The sequence below is a fragment of the Podarcis cretensis genome (assembly GCF_951804945.1).
Source record: "Podarcis cretensis genome assembly, chromosome: Z".
Lineage (NCBI taxonomy): Eukaryota > Metazoa > Chordata > Lepidosauria > Squamata > Lacertidae > Podarcis > Podarcis cretensis.
Window position 1 is genome coordinate 20,666,322 of NC_137184.1, and position 16,697 is coordinate 20,683,018.

General features: G+C 44.1%; 1 protein-coding gene across 1 annotated transcript in view; it reads left to right on the forward strand.

Annotated features, from left to right (window-relative positions):
• The window catches only part of MSN (moesin), a 78,222-nt gene extending 62,720 nt beyond the window's left edge, over nt 1-15,502 (forward strand). The window contains exons 6-13 of the mRNA XM_079961338.1: nt 1,448-1,594; nt 3,402-3,498; nt 5,744-5,907; nt 7,375-7,505; nt 7,633-7,793; nt 9,463-9,555; nt 10,657-10,890; nt 13,203-15,502. Coding sequence (XP_079817464.1) covers nt 1,448-1,594; nt 3,402-3,498; nt 5,744-5,907; nt 7,375-7,505; nt 7,633-7,793; nt 9,463-9,555; nt 10,657-10,890; nt 13,203-13,367 — 1,192 coding nt within the window. The 3' untranslated portion in view covers nt 13,368-15,502. The remainder of the gene's footprint in view (nt 1-1,447; nt 1,595-3,401; nt 3,499-5,743; nt 5,908-7,374; nt 7,506-7,632; nt 7,794-9,462; nt 9,556-10,656; nt 10,891-13,202) is intronic.
• Nucleotides 15,503-16,697: the final 1,195 nt, after the last annotated feature.

Sequence of the window (16,697 nt, forward strand, 5' to 3'; positions counted from 1 at the left end):
CAATGCAGGGATATTAACAGGGACAATACAGATATAATAGGGACAATACAGATATAGCAACAGTTAAAAAAATAAAATTAAAACTTAGTCACTAACATATAACCTAAAATTATCATTTAAGGCCTTAATCATTATGATAGCACAGCTTGTTCCCTAAGTTTTATGGCAATCACACAGAATTTGGCTACTCTTAACGTGATCTCAAAGACAGGAGTGCCTGGCGTGCTCTGGTCCATGGGGTCACAAAGAGTCGGACACGACTAAACAACAACAATGTGATCTCAGGATCCTTGTCATCTACCAGTGATTTTAGACATGGAAGTTCGGATTCAGTTTAAGATTTTTGCATAGCAGGGGTAATAAATACCAAGTGTATATCCCTGTAGAAACTGCAGCGTAACAAGGCATGAGAGACAGTTTCTACCTTCATCAAGCCGCAGGGGCAGACTCATTCCGCGTATGGTTTACCCTCAAATCTGCCCTGCAATAAGGCAGATGGCAGCACATTGAATCTAGCAAGGGTAAATGGCTGTTGGTATTTAGGTATTTGTAATTTTGACAAATAATTGGCTGGGGTAAATCCTCTCCCATTATCTTTTATTGCTGGGTGTTTATTCATCCTGCTCACGTGGCATTGCAGTTCCACATCCCAAATTCGTTGGCGGATTATTGCTCTAGCTTTCTCATAACCTACAACTATCAGGGTCTGTGGGGAAAACCCCAAGCCTCTTAGCTTTTCATGCAGTGTAGCTTTCCATTTCGATTGGTAGGAATCCAGTAGGGTTAAGGGTGCCAACCCAACAGGGAGAAAGATAAGTTTTAACTAATAATGGATCTTCAGAATCCATATCCGAGCACTAACAGGGATTTTCCAGACCTCCAGGCAGACAGCTATGTTTAGACACACAAGAAGGGATCCCTAACAGGCAGTGATAGAACTTACCATAGTTTGGAATGATTCTAAGGGAGCAAGGTTTAAGAAGCTGCAGATCTGAGAGCCATATGTCAGTTGTGTTAATATTTTTGCAGCAAAGACCTGGGAGGCTGCCGGAATATATTGGCCCCCTTTTCCATAGAAAAACCTTATAATAGCTTTGGTAGATCTTTGGGCATTGCAATAGTATTAATGCAGTAATGATTTGACAAAGAATTGCTAACCTATAGCTCTCCCTTCGCCTCCTGATGATGATTACAAAATCCATCACTTGTAACCCTTGAGACTGTGTTGAGTGGGACTGGGTGGGGCGTGACAACCTCTGGAAGGGATGCTGTCGATATAGGCAACTTGCTACCTCTTCGTAGTTTAAAAATATGCTTGGAGGCTTGGTTGGAAAAACCCATCATTGTATTTACAGGAGGTCAGAAGTGTTGTGTTTTGAACTACTTTTAAACTCTGCCGAGCTTTGCGAAGATTGTATTAAAAATCCATTCTCTTGTGTACTTTTAGAGAAGATGCCATCTTGGAATATCTGAAAATTGCACAAGATCTGGAGATGTATGGTGTGAACTACTTCAGTATTAAGAACAAGAAGGGCTCAGAACTTTGGTTGGGAGTCGATGCCCTTGGACTCAACATTTATGAGCACAATGACAGGTAACAAGACTGCCCTTCAAACTTGCATGGGGACTGGGAGGGGAGAGGGCCATCTGTTACATCAGGCAAAGGTGTATCTGAGTCCAGCAACCTTCTAGCATTTGCCAGCTGGCTACCAATATGTTTTCAGGAGGCTCACAGAAAACCATCACAGCAGCAGTTCTTTCATGTCAGTCCCCACCTTGTGCAGTTCATATCTTCTTTAACTATGACAGCTAAAAGCTTTTGCTAGATCCATCATAGGGGACTAAATGCAAAGCCTTAGTCTCCTAGGGAGAGTCTTTATTTAGTGGGAGAGATAATGCGGTGTAATATTTATATCCCAATCTGATGGGTAGGTGTTTATTTCCCAGAAATTTTATTTGGGATTGGAACCTGAGATTGGGTATGGGAAGGCTTGAATCCCAAGCACCATCCATTCTAGATAGCGTGACATGGGGCCAGATTGTGTTTATTTATTGTGTTTATTTAGAGCATTTGTACCCCACTCGTCAGCCAAAATGGCTCTGAGAATGGCTTACATGCCATTGATTAAAACAAGGCAGTCATCTCCCACAGACTTACAATCTTTTTTTTTTTTAATGGCACACAAGGAAAAGGGGATAGGGAGGAAAGAGAGCAGGGTGGAAATCTCCTGTACCAGTTCTCAAGCAAGTTCCTATAATGACCAGCCTACATAGTTCAGTGGTAGGAGGAGGTGCTTGTTGGAACTGGGCTTATCTCCCACTGAAGCAGCCAGAAGGAATGGCTGTGCCATTGAGGGGAGAGGAGGCCTGATGGGGCTCATCTGTGACAACAGAGTTGGTGTTGAGAATTGTAGTCCAGCAACATCTGGACTTTCTTGAGCCTGAGAGATGCTCCGTGATTATGTCTTGCTTTCATACTCCCAATTTAATTGATCCTTTGAATTTAAGGAAGTGTTTTTATCAGGTTACATAGGGCAGAAAGAAGTGGGAGTTTATTTTCTGTAGTAGTTTACATGCTTGAGTCTTCCTGTGGTGCTCAGCGTGATCCACATCTGGACTGGTGCTTCTTTGGGAATTACTGATCTATGTACTCCTGACCTCATGTGCCCTATATATTTCCTCTGGGCACTGATTTTAATTAACAAAGTATTAACAAAGCAGGTAACTGCAGGGACCTCCAAACCTTGTGGACCAAACTGGTGCAAGCTTCTGTTGGGTGTCCCCTTTCTGCAATGTAATGCGAAATGCACTGTGTAAAGAGGCTAGTAGCACATCTACCAAAGCATCCAGTCATTGGATTAATAATATTGTGTGTACAGTGGTACCTCGGGTTAAGAACTTAATTCGTTCTGGAGGTCTGTTCTTAACCTGAAACTGCTCTTAACCCGAGGTACTATTTCTGGGTTAGTGGAGTCTGTAACCTGAAGCGTATGTAACCTGAGGTACCACTGTATAGGCACCAGTTCCTCAGTAAGTGTCTTCATATAAGATGGAAATCACATGGAATGGGTCTGCACTCACCTAATAGCCTGAGTTGCATTTAAGATTGTGTATATTTTCTCCAGGCTCCAAATCCTGTATGCTTTTGAGGCCTGAGATTTAGTATGTTGCTTTGGGCAATTTGGACAAGCCACTGTCCAAGCCACTTACATTGCATTCTGTGCAAATCTTACATAAATTCAGTGTATCTGGTTTTGTAAATTATGAGCAACATTACCTCTTTTGTCTCAGTGATGGAAAACCATTCGTGCCACATCAGTGTAGTCAGGTTGTTTAACTGCCAAAGTATTCCAATAAGCTCAGCTTTTGAAACATTAAATCCTTTCTTTCATCTTTTTCAGGTTAACACCAAAAATTGGATTCCCTTGGAGTGAGATTAGAAACATTTCATTCAATGATAAGAAGTTTGTTATCAAGCCCATTGACAAGAAAGCCCCAGTAAGATTTCATTTGTAGTTTAAAATATTTTAGTTAATAATCTATTCAAATATTTAATTGAAAATCAGTACTTTGGGGTTGTTCTATTTTGCTCTATCTACATAACCCAAAAAGCCAGTTGGTTGTGATGGGAAATCCCCTGGTGACAGAATGAACATTTAGATTTTCATAAACAAGTGAGTCCCAGTTTGTTTGTTTGTTTGTTTGTTTGTTTGTTTGTTTTACTGTGCTCAAACTGGCTGGGACTGGTAGTAGTTGCAGTCTAAAACTGGAGCTCAGCAGATTGCAGAGGGCTGCAATAAACCTCACACAACTGGGTATACAGCTGGTTTGATGGGCACTCTAAGGAACGAAGGGCACTCTAAGGAACGAAGAGCTTTTCAAACAGTCATTTGTGTGAAGAGTTTTCCACTTGGTAGTTTAGTGATAGAACATAAAAGCCCATTGTGGTTAGTCAAGTGTCTTCATCTTCCAAAGATGAGGTAAATTCATCGGGTGTTTGAAACAAAAGCTAGAGAGAAGTTGTACATTTGTTTTCATCTGCGGGGCTGAGTGAGCAGCGAACCCTCAAACTCTGTTCAATTCAATACCATTGAGATCTCTGGATTGCTCTTGCCTTTCTGGTAGCAGAAGTGCTTCAGGACTCTTTAGATTAACTGGTTCCTGGACATCTGCTTTGTTTTTCTGGGTCAGCAATTGTGCCAAAAAAGGTCTTCCCTTCATTTTCATGAGAACAGTTTTCCTGTGGTGAGACAGCTCACTCTGGAAGAGGTGAACCTTGCTGTGTGTAAGTAACAGCAATATCGCTGCAAAGATGAATGGTTCCTGGCACTTGAATGCCTTGTCTGGATGCACGGAATTCTTCCAAAGCCTTTTTTCTTTATGGGGGTGTATGATTTGATTTGATTTGATTTGATTTGATTTGATTTGATGGGATCCCTTGGTTATAGCTTCAGCATATGCAGGGTTTGCATACAGAGCTACCTCCCCCTTTTCTTCAACAAGTAGCTGATTGGTAGAATTTGTTTGTTTTAAATAATTATTTATTACCATTACTAAGAATTCAAAAGTGCAGTTGCAGGATATTACCTCATACCATATGCAAAGCAAGCAAACAGTAGATAATAAGAGAAAGAAATAGTGAGAGGCACCATTAAAACAAAGACATCTGTATTTCCTAAGCTGGTGTGACTGGTGAGTGTTGCACATACAAGTCCAAAGTATAGGAAATAAAGTCCTACCAGATGACATAAAAGCATTCTGAATTCCCTCCTGCCCTGGGAGCACACATTTGTGTGTGTGTGTGTGTGTGTGTGTGTGTGTGTGTGTTTGGAGTAGCCAATGCCGAAATATTGAGGCTTTGGGACTGAAGTTCTGGGGTCTCTCTGCTGCAGAGTTGAACATGTACTCTCTATCAGATGGGGTGTCTGTTCCTCTTCGGGATTTTGTCTTAGTAAAAAAGAAAAATGAGTTGTTCAACACCTCTGGGTTGGGTTGGGGCATGTCTTTTGAAGACAGCTCAGAAGCGGGAGAAGCGGGTTTGTGGCCTGCCTCTTTGACAAGGTGAGTTGCAGCTCAGCTTTCCCATTCTAATTCTGTTGCACTGGCTGTTTGCTCCCAAAGCCAGGTTAAAGTGCTTACTGGTGACGTTCAGATTCTAAGGCTATGTGTGTACAGTCACCGTTCTTTCTACCTGCTCTGCATCCCCTCTTTTTCAGAGGCAAGGGTTGTGCCTGGGATTTTCTGCCTGGGGCACCAATAGTGCAGAGGTGGTGGTGGGGACTTGATGGTGGTTCCTGTTGATTAGCGAAAAGTTCACTTACTTCTGCTACTTCAATCTGATAATGTATTAATTGGTTGTGCTTTTCTTTTTCCAGTAATGGGATATTTTATTGTGTTAATGTTTGTTTTTGGACAACACTCAAAGCTGGTTGTGTGCAACATTTCAACAGAAACACAATGTAGACATGCTCCACTAATATTCAAGTGAGGTTTATTTAAAGGCCATCTTTCAGATTTAAATTCCTATCCAGATTTCCAGCTTCCTGACTCATTGAAGCTAAAGGTTGCTGAACAACCATTTAGCTCTTTTTTGCTTCTTTTGTCTTTTTGCATGGGGGAAATTGTCTAATTAATTGGATGCTATTTTGCATGTACTTGAGGCATTAGCTACTACTGGAGAAGAAAGGGAAGTGACGCAGGTGCATCCATGATTCATTCTTTATTTTTCATCTTTCTTTCAAAGGACTTTGTATTCTATGCCCCACGGCTAAGGATTAACAAGCGTATTCTGGCTCTTTGCATGGGGAACCATGAGCTCTACATGCGTCGGCGTAAGCCAGACACAATTGAGGTGCAGCAGATGAAGGCTCAAGCCCGAGAGGAGAAGCATCAAAAACAGATGGAGAGGTGCGTTCAACTGAATGCAAACGCCTCTGAACAGAGTGCCAAATGCTGACATAACTGGTTCCCGAACGCTGGTGCACAGTGTCTTAGTCATGGCCATCTTCTGTAGGAAAAGTTGTGGCAAGATTGGAGTTTAGTGATTGGGGTGTGGCATGGGTTCTTTCCATAGGCAAATCCTGCAGCTGGAATATAGTAGAAGAGGCCTACGCCCCCTGGAAACCACAAGGGAGGGTGGAAGCGCTCAGATCCTGCTTGTGGGTTTCCTATTGGGGCTTCTGTGAGAACAGGATGCTGGACTAGATGGGTCCCCTTTGGTCTGATCCAGCAGTCTTTTCTTAGTTTCACATTGGTATGGAGAAACTGTGGCTCTCTGGATTCTGTTGCACTCTGACTCCCACTGCATGCAAAGTGTATGGTTTTTCTGTGTAATGGGTCTATCCCGTAACATATGTGAACAGCATTTCCCTGTAGCTGCAGGGAGAAGGATGTAGCAGTGGGAGAAAGTTCCAGCTGATAGGTCAAATAGGCTCAGCATGGGTCACAATTCAGCTTAGAAGTCTGTTTTCCTCACACCACACTCGTTTGCCTTATAGGTGTGGGGCAAGTAGAGAGGAAGCTGCAAAGGAACATTTGGAAGCCTTAAAATGCTGTGGATTGTTCCTTAGCAAGCAGGCCTTGCTGTCTGTGTTCATCAGCTGATTGGCAGTCACAGCAGGCCCTGGTGGGATTGGCTGTGCTTTGGAGCTCCAAGTTGGGGATTCCATTATGCAGCCAAACGGTGGTGCTTAACTCCTAGGCCTGTTTGCAAAGGATGTTGCTCTGTTTGCAAAGGATGCTGCTCTGTGGGTGCAGCTCAAGCTACGTCTGCAAAGGAAGAATGTGGTGTTGTTGTGATATCGGGTGATTGACAGCTGGGTGGCCCTGCCCACTTGTAAAATAACCTGCAGGGGTGGGAGAAAGCTCAGGAACCAGCCCACTGGCTGGACCCTGCCCCACTCCTGTTCTGATGGAGGCTTATTTGTTTGTTTATTTTTAAAAATGTGCATATTGTAATATCACATATATCAAAGTGGTTTGCAGCAGTAAAAATATAAAATTATACAACTAAAACAATTAAAAAGATTTTTTTTAAAAAAACCAAGACACCAATTAACCATTGTGGAAGGATGTATTCTTAATTTCCGGCACAGGCCTGGCAGTACAGAAAAGTTTTCGGCTAGTGTTTAAAAGTTGGCACAGAAGGCGCCCACTTGAGCAAACAAGTGCAGCATCAGCATTAAAAGTTTAGAAAATTACTTTTCTTTTAATTTACGCTAAAAACAAAATATTGATTGCCGATGACTGAAAAACTTCTGATGCAAGACGAAAATGCCCCAACTAAGAGTTTTGTTGCACAAGAGAGAACTGGAAATCTGTCAGCCAGGTGGGGGTTGAACTTTGTGTTATCCTTCACATTTCCTCCCTGCCTAGAGCCCTGCTGGAGAATGAGAAGAAGAAGAGGGAGCTGGCAGAGAAGGAGAAGGAAAAGATTGAACGCGAGAAGGAGGAGCTGATGGAACGGCTCAGGCAGATTGAAGAGCAGACAAAGAAAGCTCAGCTAGGTAGGGGAAGCTTCTGGTGCTCACCTTGCAGGTGGTGGGAAGGGGAGCTTGGTGCTGATTTACAGAGTTGGTGGGCAAGCTATAGACCTCTCTCTCTCTCTCTCGCTCACTTTCTTTCTCTCTTTAGAACTGGAAGAGCAGACCCGCAAGGCACTAGAGTTGGAGCAAGAAAGGAAGCGAGCTCAGGAAGAAGCAGAGAAGCTGGCGAAGGAGCGTCAGGAAGCTGAGGAGGCAAAAGAAGCCTTGCTGAAGGCCTCCAATGACCAGAAGAAGACCCAGGAGCAGCTGGTAGGCTGGCTCTCCAAAAGCGTCTCCTGCGTTGGCCACAGCGAGAACAGGATGCTGGATGGGAGGGCCTAGTGGTCTGATCTAGCAGCCAGACCCTTCTGGGGTTCTTAGGAAGTCATTGTATTTATGGAATCATATAGAATTGTAGAGTTGGAAAGGGACCCAAAGGGGTAATCTAGTTCAACCCCCAGCAATAGCAGCTAAGTTATTTTATTTCATAAAGTTTATATACCACATTGACTAAAAAAAAAAAAAAGCAAACCCAAAGTGGTTTACAAAAAGAAAATGATAAAGTTATCAGTGAAACCAATTACTTAAAACATTTTTAAAAATCAGTGAAAACAGATAAAAATATGTCTGTGTTTTACCTTTCTGGGTAGGTTTGGCCAATCAAAAATGGTTTTAGAGGCACTGAAAAGAGTGCAGTGAATGTCCCTTGTGTCAGTAGGCAGGGTATGCTGCTCTTCCACTTAAATGACCCCAAAGTGGCTCACAACACACTAGAGAAACATGCATATTGATACAACTGCCCATTATCAGTTCATTTCAGTACATAATGTAGTAGTCCAAATAAATAAACAATGTTGATAACGCTGACACATTTTAAATTCCAATGTAGAATAGGCGCTGTTGTTCATCACATCAACAGGAATTATTTATGCTAGAATATAAAAATTAGATCTGCTAAGCCTTTCCAGGGTGGTCAAGTATTAATAAATAATTTAACCAGAAGCTGGGTCCTCATAAAGGCAGGAAATGGCCGCCATTTGTACTGAGCTAGAGTTGCCATTAGTCCAAAAGCTGTTGACTCTAACCGTGGAGGCTGGTGGGATTCGGGGGGGGGGGGTTTAGAAGCAAGGGGGGAAGGATACTGGAGGTGTGAATTACTATTAAACTTTGGAAAGTTGGCACCACTGGATAAGTCCATCAGTTTTGTTGAATCAGTTTAACTAAATAGTTTTAACTGGATTCTATGTGTAATTTTATTACTGCTTTGAATTTTGCTTGTTATGATCTTCCTTAGTGGGTCATGCAAACCACTAATCTCAATAATGCTTTTTATAGGGAGAGCAGGGGAAAACTGGGTGGTGGGCCGAAGAGGTCTAGGAACCACTGATCTAGAGCAGGGGTCTCCAAGTTTTCCTTGCCTCGGGCCGGGTGTCTCCAGCAATGATTGCGCGGAGGGCGGGGGAGCATGCGTAAACGGTGTACATGCGGGTTGGAGGAGGCCTGTGTGCATGCGCACAAGCTGGTAAGACCGGCCGGCAGTGGCAGGGGTCGCTGCAGGCAGGATAAACGAGTCCCTCAGGCCTTATCCGGCCCCCGGGCCATAGGTTGGTGATCCCTTATCTAGAGGAAACCAGGCTCCACTGCAGGCTTAAACTGGTTTAATAGTTATTCCCTCCCCAAAGGAGACCTGGGAACTGTAATTCTCTTAGGGTGGTATGTGTGTATACCAGGGTTCTTCTCTTGAAGAATTGTGCACACTCACGAATCTGATTTTTGTATCAGTTTTCTTAGCTGTTTCCCAAGATCACAGCAGGGGTGTGGAAAGTACACTTTATACCTTGCAGCTGAGCAAGGGCCAGATTGGGGAGTAGTGGGGCAATGTAGCATTTTAGGAGCCTGGTTGCCTACTTCACTTGTGATCTTCTGTTAATTCCTGCAGTCGTCTGAAATGATGGAGCTCACCAATAGGATCTTGCAGCTGGAACTGGCTCGGCAGAAGAAGGAGAGCGAGGCTGTGCAGTGGCAGCAGAAAGTGAGTGGGGTGACTTGGTCCTGTCTTGAAACAAGCCTTTTCCTTCCTCTCCTGTGCCTAGGAGTGACCATCCCATTTCCCCTTGTCCCAGTGATGGGGAAAAGTAAAGACACCCCATTTGCACAGAGAGGCAGGGGATCCTGCTTACAAGGCGTATTGTCCACCTTCCACAATGTCAGTGTTGCAGCAAATGTGCATTTAACTTGTGTAAAATAGACATGGCCCTCTCCAGTATACGCATGCATGATCATCTGTGATGCATGACTTTGACTCTTGCTCTAGAACAACAGTGAGGGAACCTTTGGCCCACTGGTCTGACCTGATTTTATTTATATATTTATTGCATTTATATACCGTTGTTTCTGCCAAAGAACAAAAGGTGGTGTATGTGGTTCTCCCCTCCTCATTTTATCCTCACAACAACCCTGTGAGGTAGGTTAGACTTGAGGGGCAGTGACTAGCCCAAGGTCACCCAGTAGGTTTCTTGACTGACTGGGGATTCAAACCCTGGTCTCCCAGTTCATAGCCCAGCACTCTAACCACTACACCGCACTGGCTTTCTCAGATGCACCAGGATGACACCGAATTAATGCAGAATCTCTTAAGTGGTGCTAGAATTATGATTTGTCAGAATTCGACAAAAATGAGATCAACCTTCTTATGAGAATGCTATACTAAACCTTGGACATAGTGTGCAGTGCTAAGCTTACGTATATGGTGAGAACTGGAGAGGGCAGACCACAATATAATGTATTCATTGAAAAATTGAGTCTTTATATATAAGGATGTGGGTGGCACTGTGGTCTAAACCACTGAGCGTCTTGGGCTTGCCGATCAGAAGGTCGGCGGTTCGAATCTGCACAACGTTGCTCTGTTCCCAGCTCCTGCCAACCTAGCAGTTCAAAAGCACAACAGTGCAAGTAGATAAATAGGTACCGCTGTGGCTGGAAGGCAAATGGCATTTCCGTGTGCACTGGCTTCCATCATGGTGCTCCGTTGTGCCAGAAGCAGCTTAGTTGTGCTGGTCACATGACCTGGAAAGCTGTCTGTGGACAAACGCCAGCTCCACTAACCCATTGGTGGGTTGATATCCTCCCTCAGGCCCAGATGGTCCAGGAAGACCTAGAGAAGACTAAAGAGGAGTTGAAGTCAGCCATGGTCACCCAACATGTTCCAGAACCAATGCAGTCTGAGAATGAACATGATGATGAGCAGGATGAAAATGCTGCTGAGGCCAGCGCAGAGCTGAGGGCACATGCCTCCGCCAAGGACCGGAGCGAGGAGCAGCGGACTACGGAGGCAGAGAAGAACGAGCGGGTCCAGAAGCACTTGAAGGTAATGTGGGGCCAACGCTACTTTGAGGGGGAGTGCGGCTGGTGGGCCTGAGATCCGCTTCCCTCAAATGTCTAGCACCACCTATTTATTATTATTCACGTCATAAATTTTATGCATTGCTTGATTGTACGGGGGGTGGGGGCGAGGCTCAAAGCCATTTACCAAAAAGACAAAACAATAAGGGGAGGGGCTGTAGAAACAATTACAGTGGTGCCTTGCAAGACGAAAAGAATCCGTTCCGCAAGTCTCTTCGTCTTGCGGTTTTTTTGTCTTGCGAAGCAAGCCCATTAGCGGCTTAGCGGATCAGCTGATTAGTGGCTTAGCGGATCAGCTGATTAGTGGCTTAGCGGATCAGCTGATAAGCGGCTTAGCGGATCAGCTGATAAGCGGCTTAGCGGCTTAGAAAAGGGGGGGGGGAGGAAAAAACCCCCGCAGGAACTCGCAAGACATTTTCGTTTTGCGAAGCAAGCCCATAGGAAATTCGTTTTGCGAAGCACCTCCAAAACGGAAAACCCTTTCGTCTAGCGGGTTTTCCGTCTTGCGAGGCATTCGTCTTGCGGGGCACCACTGTATTTGAAACATTCAAAACATGAAGGACAACAATAAACATAAAAACAAGCTAGTTTTCTAGATACCTGAGTATTTTAGCAGGTGCCAGAAAAAGTACAGCAAAGGTGCCTGGCTGTCATCAATAGGCAGAGGGTTCCAAAGTGCAGGTGCTGCAGCACTAAAATACTGATTTCTTACAAATTCAGAATGGGTATTATGTGGCACTTGTAATAGTGCCAGTTACACAGAATGAAGCAAGTGGTTGAGTGGCCATAAAGAGGGCAATGCCTTCTCCCAGGTAACCTGGTCCCAGGTTGTTAAGGGCTTGATCCACCTATAGGTGGTACAAGAGTAGCATAGCTAATACGATGATGTCTTTCCCATAAACCTTGGTGGTAAAAGATGCTTCATCAGCACACTTAGTTCCCCCATCCTGTCAGCCTGGTGGATTGGGGCAGGAAGTTTGAACAACCATAATATCACATCATAACATGGATTTTTATTTGTTGGCACATTGTGGGAAACAGGATGAGAAATGTCCCAGGCTTCTGTTTTTGGCAGGAGGCTATGTGTCTCTTGTAACATCCAGTGCTTGCACTTAAGTTCCCACTTTGTTCCCAGCAGTAAATATTTTCAGATGGCTTTCACAATAAAGTTAATAAAAGGGCCAGGTGGAAATGCATCTGTCTCTTTGGCCAGCTGGACTCTACACCCTCTTCTGGCAAAATGCTATTTTGGGCCCTGTCACAACAGAGCTGAAGGATCCAGTCCCCATTGTACAGACACATCTGCAATTTATCTTGGCTTCTTTCTAGCAAAATATTTTCACCCTGCACTTCAGTAAAACATTGAGGGTGGCTTCCAGTTAAATAATAATAATAATAATAATAATAATAATAATAATACAGTAAAATGAATTGAGATGAGAGTTTTAGTGTGAGAATGTAAACATTGGAGCTGTGGGTGAGAGTTTCAGACGTTTGGAGTATCGGAACTCTCTGAGTGCTATTATTGGCTCTTCACCTGCCTAAGAACATCCAGGGCAGAGCCCACCTGGTCCAGCATCCTTTCCTGTTGGGATTTACTGACCCCATATAGACGCTTCTGAATACAAGTTGCTGGGAGCCAGAGGAGAAGAGAGCTATGTATTTTTTATTGGATTTCTATTTCCTACAAGGAGCTCAAGGTGCCATACATGGTCCCTTCCCCCATTTTATTCTCTCAACAACCCTGTGAGGTGAGTTAGGCTGGGAGACAATTACTGTCCCAAAAATTCAGCCTTGGAAAAAGAAGCTCAGTGTTCTTCTGCTTGGGTCATCCCTGCAAATTTTCCACAGGCATCTGGTTGGCCACAATGAGAGCACGATTCTGGACCAGATCAACCATTGCCCCCATCCAGCAGACTCTTGTTATGTTCTTGGATTGGCTCGGGCAATGTCACTTGATTCTTCCACTGTTGGATTTGTGAATGGCCTTCACTGAGAAGCATTCCCCTCTGGGGCTCTCTGCCCTCAGGCAACTGGGATTCCACTTGCACCAAACAGTGCAACACATTTGACTGAAACATATGGATGTTTTGACCTATTTTTTCTTTTATTGCTGATTTTATCTTTCGTATGTTGCTTTTTATGGCTTTTACTATAATTTTATTGTGTACTGCTTGAGGGTTTTTACAATCAAGTAGTGTATAAATTCTATGAAATAAAACAAGCAAATAACATTTTAAAACTGGTCTTTCCTCCCTTCACGTTTTGCACCTACAGGCTCTCACGTCCGAGCTGGCCAATGCCCGCGACGAAACAAAGAAGACTGCCAATGATATGATCCATGCCGAGAACATGAGGTTGGGCCGTGACAAATACAAGACCCTCCGCCAGATCCGGCAGGGCAACACCAAGCAACGCATTGATGAGTTTGAGTCCATGTAATCATTCGTGAACCTTCTGCTGCCTCCCCTGCACTCTTCCTCCCTCCCCCGCCACCTTTTTTCTGTGTTTAACTGCATTGTGCTGGAACCACTACAGAAGAGTCACCACAGTCTGTCTGAGAGTTGGGTGCCATCCAACATAGGGTGAAACAGGATTAGTCAGCTGTGCCTTAAAAATAATAATATATATTTTTTATGGTGATGCCCCATTTTCTTTTCTCAACCTGGGTTGAAGAGAGAAATCTGTTCCATGCAGCTTTATGAAACATCTGTGCTGGTCCTGTGACCCCCCCCCAAGGACCCATCCCTGCCAGTAGTCTCTCTAGCCAATGTTTGAAGAGACTTGTGTGTTGGGGTATCTTAACTTTTTAAGCCTTTCTAGTTTTGATAATTAAAAAAGAAGAAGTTCGGAAGGAAAAGTTACTGAAGCAGAATTTAATGTTCTTGTGCCACCCACCCACACATACATACACACGAAAGACCAAAGCTTTTTATGATTCCCAGAGGTTTAGCAGACCAAACGGATCACCCTGATCTTTTTATCACTTTGCACATGCCACTGCCTAAGCAGTTGAAAGAGGCAGGATTCCATAAATGTTGTGATCTGAGTATATTTTGTTTTCCCCTCTTGAAATGTTGCCATATCCAGTTATGTGTGTTGCTGGCCTCCAAACTTTACTGACCACCGATTCCCACCAGAGATTGCAGATTTCAACAGCATCTGGAGGGCTCCAGGTTCCCCAACCTTGTCCAATAAGGAGATGATGTTTGGGATTGGTAGCAGCAACATACTTGGTCCCATTCATATTGACCAGCACAGTCCAACTTAAGTGTTCAGAAGAGGATGTGCATCAGCCATAAACCCCAGAGAGCAAGACAGATGTGGGGAAATATTGCAGCTGACCCTTTCAAGGGAGGTCTGTAGCACACACAGCCCACATTATCGGTGCCTTATGACATCCTTTTCCATGGGTGTAAAGTTTTTATAGAGTCCTCATGTTTACTTGTGACCAAATGCAAAAAAGTACCCTGTCTTCTTCACATCACCAGCCACTTGCACAGTCACAAAACCTGCCTTTGATTTTAAGAAAAAGCTTCTGTCTCTGTTGCCTTGGTTGTTGGAATGCAGCAGATCTTGTCCCCAAATCTCTTTGGAGAGCCAGTGTGGTGTAGTGGTTAAGAGCAGTGGACTCGTAATCTGGTGAACCGGGTTCGATTCCTTCTCCTCCACATGCAGCTGCTGGGTGACCTTGGGCTAGTCACACTTCTCTGAAGTCTCTCAGCCTCACTCACCTCACAGAGTATTTGTTGTGGGGGAAGAAGGTAAAAGAGATTGTTAGCCGCTTTGAGACTCCTTAGGGTAGTGATAAAGCAGGATATCAAATCCAAACTCTTCCTCCTCCTCCTCCTTTGCCTTGGAGTGCCTTTTGCTTTTCAGAATTTTTAAATAAGTTTTATGCGGCTTTTCTTTTAGGAGGTTGCTCCTATTTGCCTCCTAAGTCCAGACAGAACCTTCTAGTGCTACTTTGGCCACCAGTTTTTTTTGGCAGGGCTTCCCTTTTTTCAAGAGAGTTTGTTACCTCACTTTTACCTGTGCCATGACCGCATCAGGTACAGCTGGGGACTGCCTGTCTCCCCACCCCAACCCCCAGTCTAAGAAGCTTCTTTTTCAAAGGAGGTTTTTTTTTTTTGCAGAGAAGCTGTCCTGCTCTTCTGCACCTCTAAACTCCTGAACTGCATAATGTCTTCTGATCTTCTCTGTCCGCCCCTTTCCTCCCAAAGTGTGTTAATACCAACAGTGCCACTAGAAACAGGAAAGTTGTGTGGAGAGAGTGGAACAAAGACAGGAGCTGCAGTTCAGGGGTGGGGATCCTGTGGCTCTCCAAGGACAATGGGAGTTGTCATCCAGCAACATCTGGAGGGGCACAGGCTCCCCATCCCTGCCCTGATTCGCTCCGGTGAGGGCAGCAAAAAACCTCCCATAGCTGTCCCAAAGCCATGTCAGCCTGCTTTGGGCAGCTTGGTGTTGGCAGCCCTAGTTGCATGGAGGCAAGACTCCCTCAGCTTGCAAAATAGCACAGTCTAAATGTCTTCTGTGAGTTTGTTATGCACCCCTTTTCTCCTCTCTCTCTCTTTTTTAATACACACACACACACACACACACACACACACACACACACACACACTGCCTTTAGGAAGTGAGAGTAGGAACTGTCAGCTCCTCCTCCTCCTGAAAATATGCAACCTCATTACTTAGAACACTTTAACACACACACACACACACACACACACACACACACACACACTGCAGTTGAACTTGTCACAACTCATTTACCCTTAAACTGAATAATATGTGATTCCTTATCACTTTTAATCACCTTTGAAAACGTTTTGTGCTCCAGACTTGTAATTTGGCAGTTTTCCTCCACATTACTGGCACACTTTGGTTCAGAGAACTACATCCTCACAAGAGAAATCAGCACAGAGCCTCCCAGGTCTGTGCTGAACTAATGAAGTAGTTAAAGCATCTCTGCATCGCTCCTTCCACTGGCACAGTTGCTTTTCCTCCTGCCCTTTCACTTCTAGAAAAGGAGCAAGCCAACCTATGCCAAGAAGCCTTAACTCCTCGTGTAGTTGGTTCAGCTGTCCCCTGATCCTACCAGTATTATGTTATTCCAGTGGTATCTAATGGTATTGATTTCATTCTCTTTTTCTCTAGCTGTGCACGATTAGAAAATATTAATCTTGGAAATGTGGAGGGGGAGGGGGAAATGCCCCCCTTCTCCATGGACAAATGTATACTGTATTGTAAAGAGATTGATATTTTGCAGGAAATTAATGTAAGAAGCATTCAGTATTACCATGAGATTTTTAGACACTTTTTTAATTATTTGTTGGGATTCATGGAGGTTTCCCCTCCTCCACTCCCCCCCCCCAACTTGTTTACTTGCTATTACTTTGGATATATCCTGTCCTGAGGGAGAGGGGGTTACCCTATTAAGCATTTTGTGTGTGTGTAGCTTTATATTTGTGTTTTGGATTTTTTTTTTTTTGGCTGTAAATTATGTCTACCTTTTTACATGTTTTGTTAAAACACCAGTTTTCCCAGGTGGGGTTGTAAGGTTGATCTGTGTCTCTGTGGGGCAGGCCAGCCATGTTGATCCTTGCTACTCAGATGCCTTGCCTGCAAAGGGGTTTTGTTAAAGTCCACAGCCTGTTCTCTTCATTCAGTGCCAATAAAGTTTAGGTCAATTGAACCCTTGGTGTGTTTGTGTGTGTGCATTATTCCGGTGGTGGTTGAATCTGCAGGTCCAGTTAGTGACCTGTACAC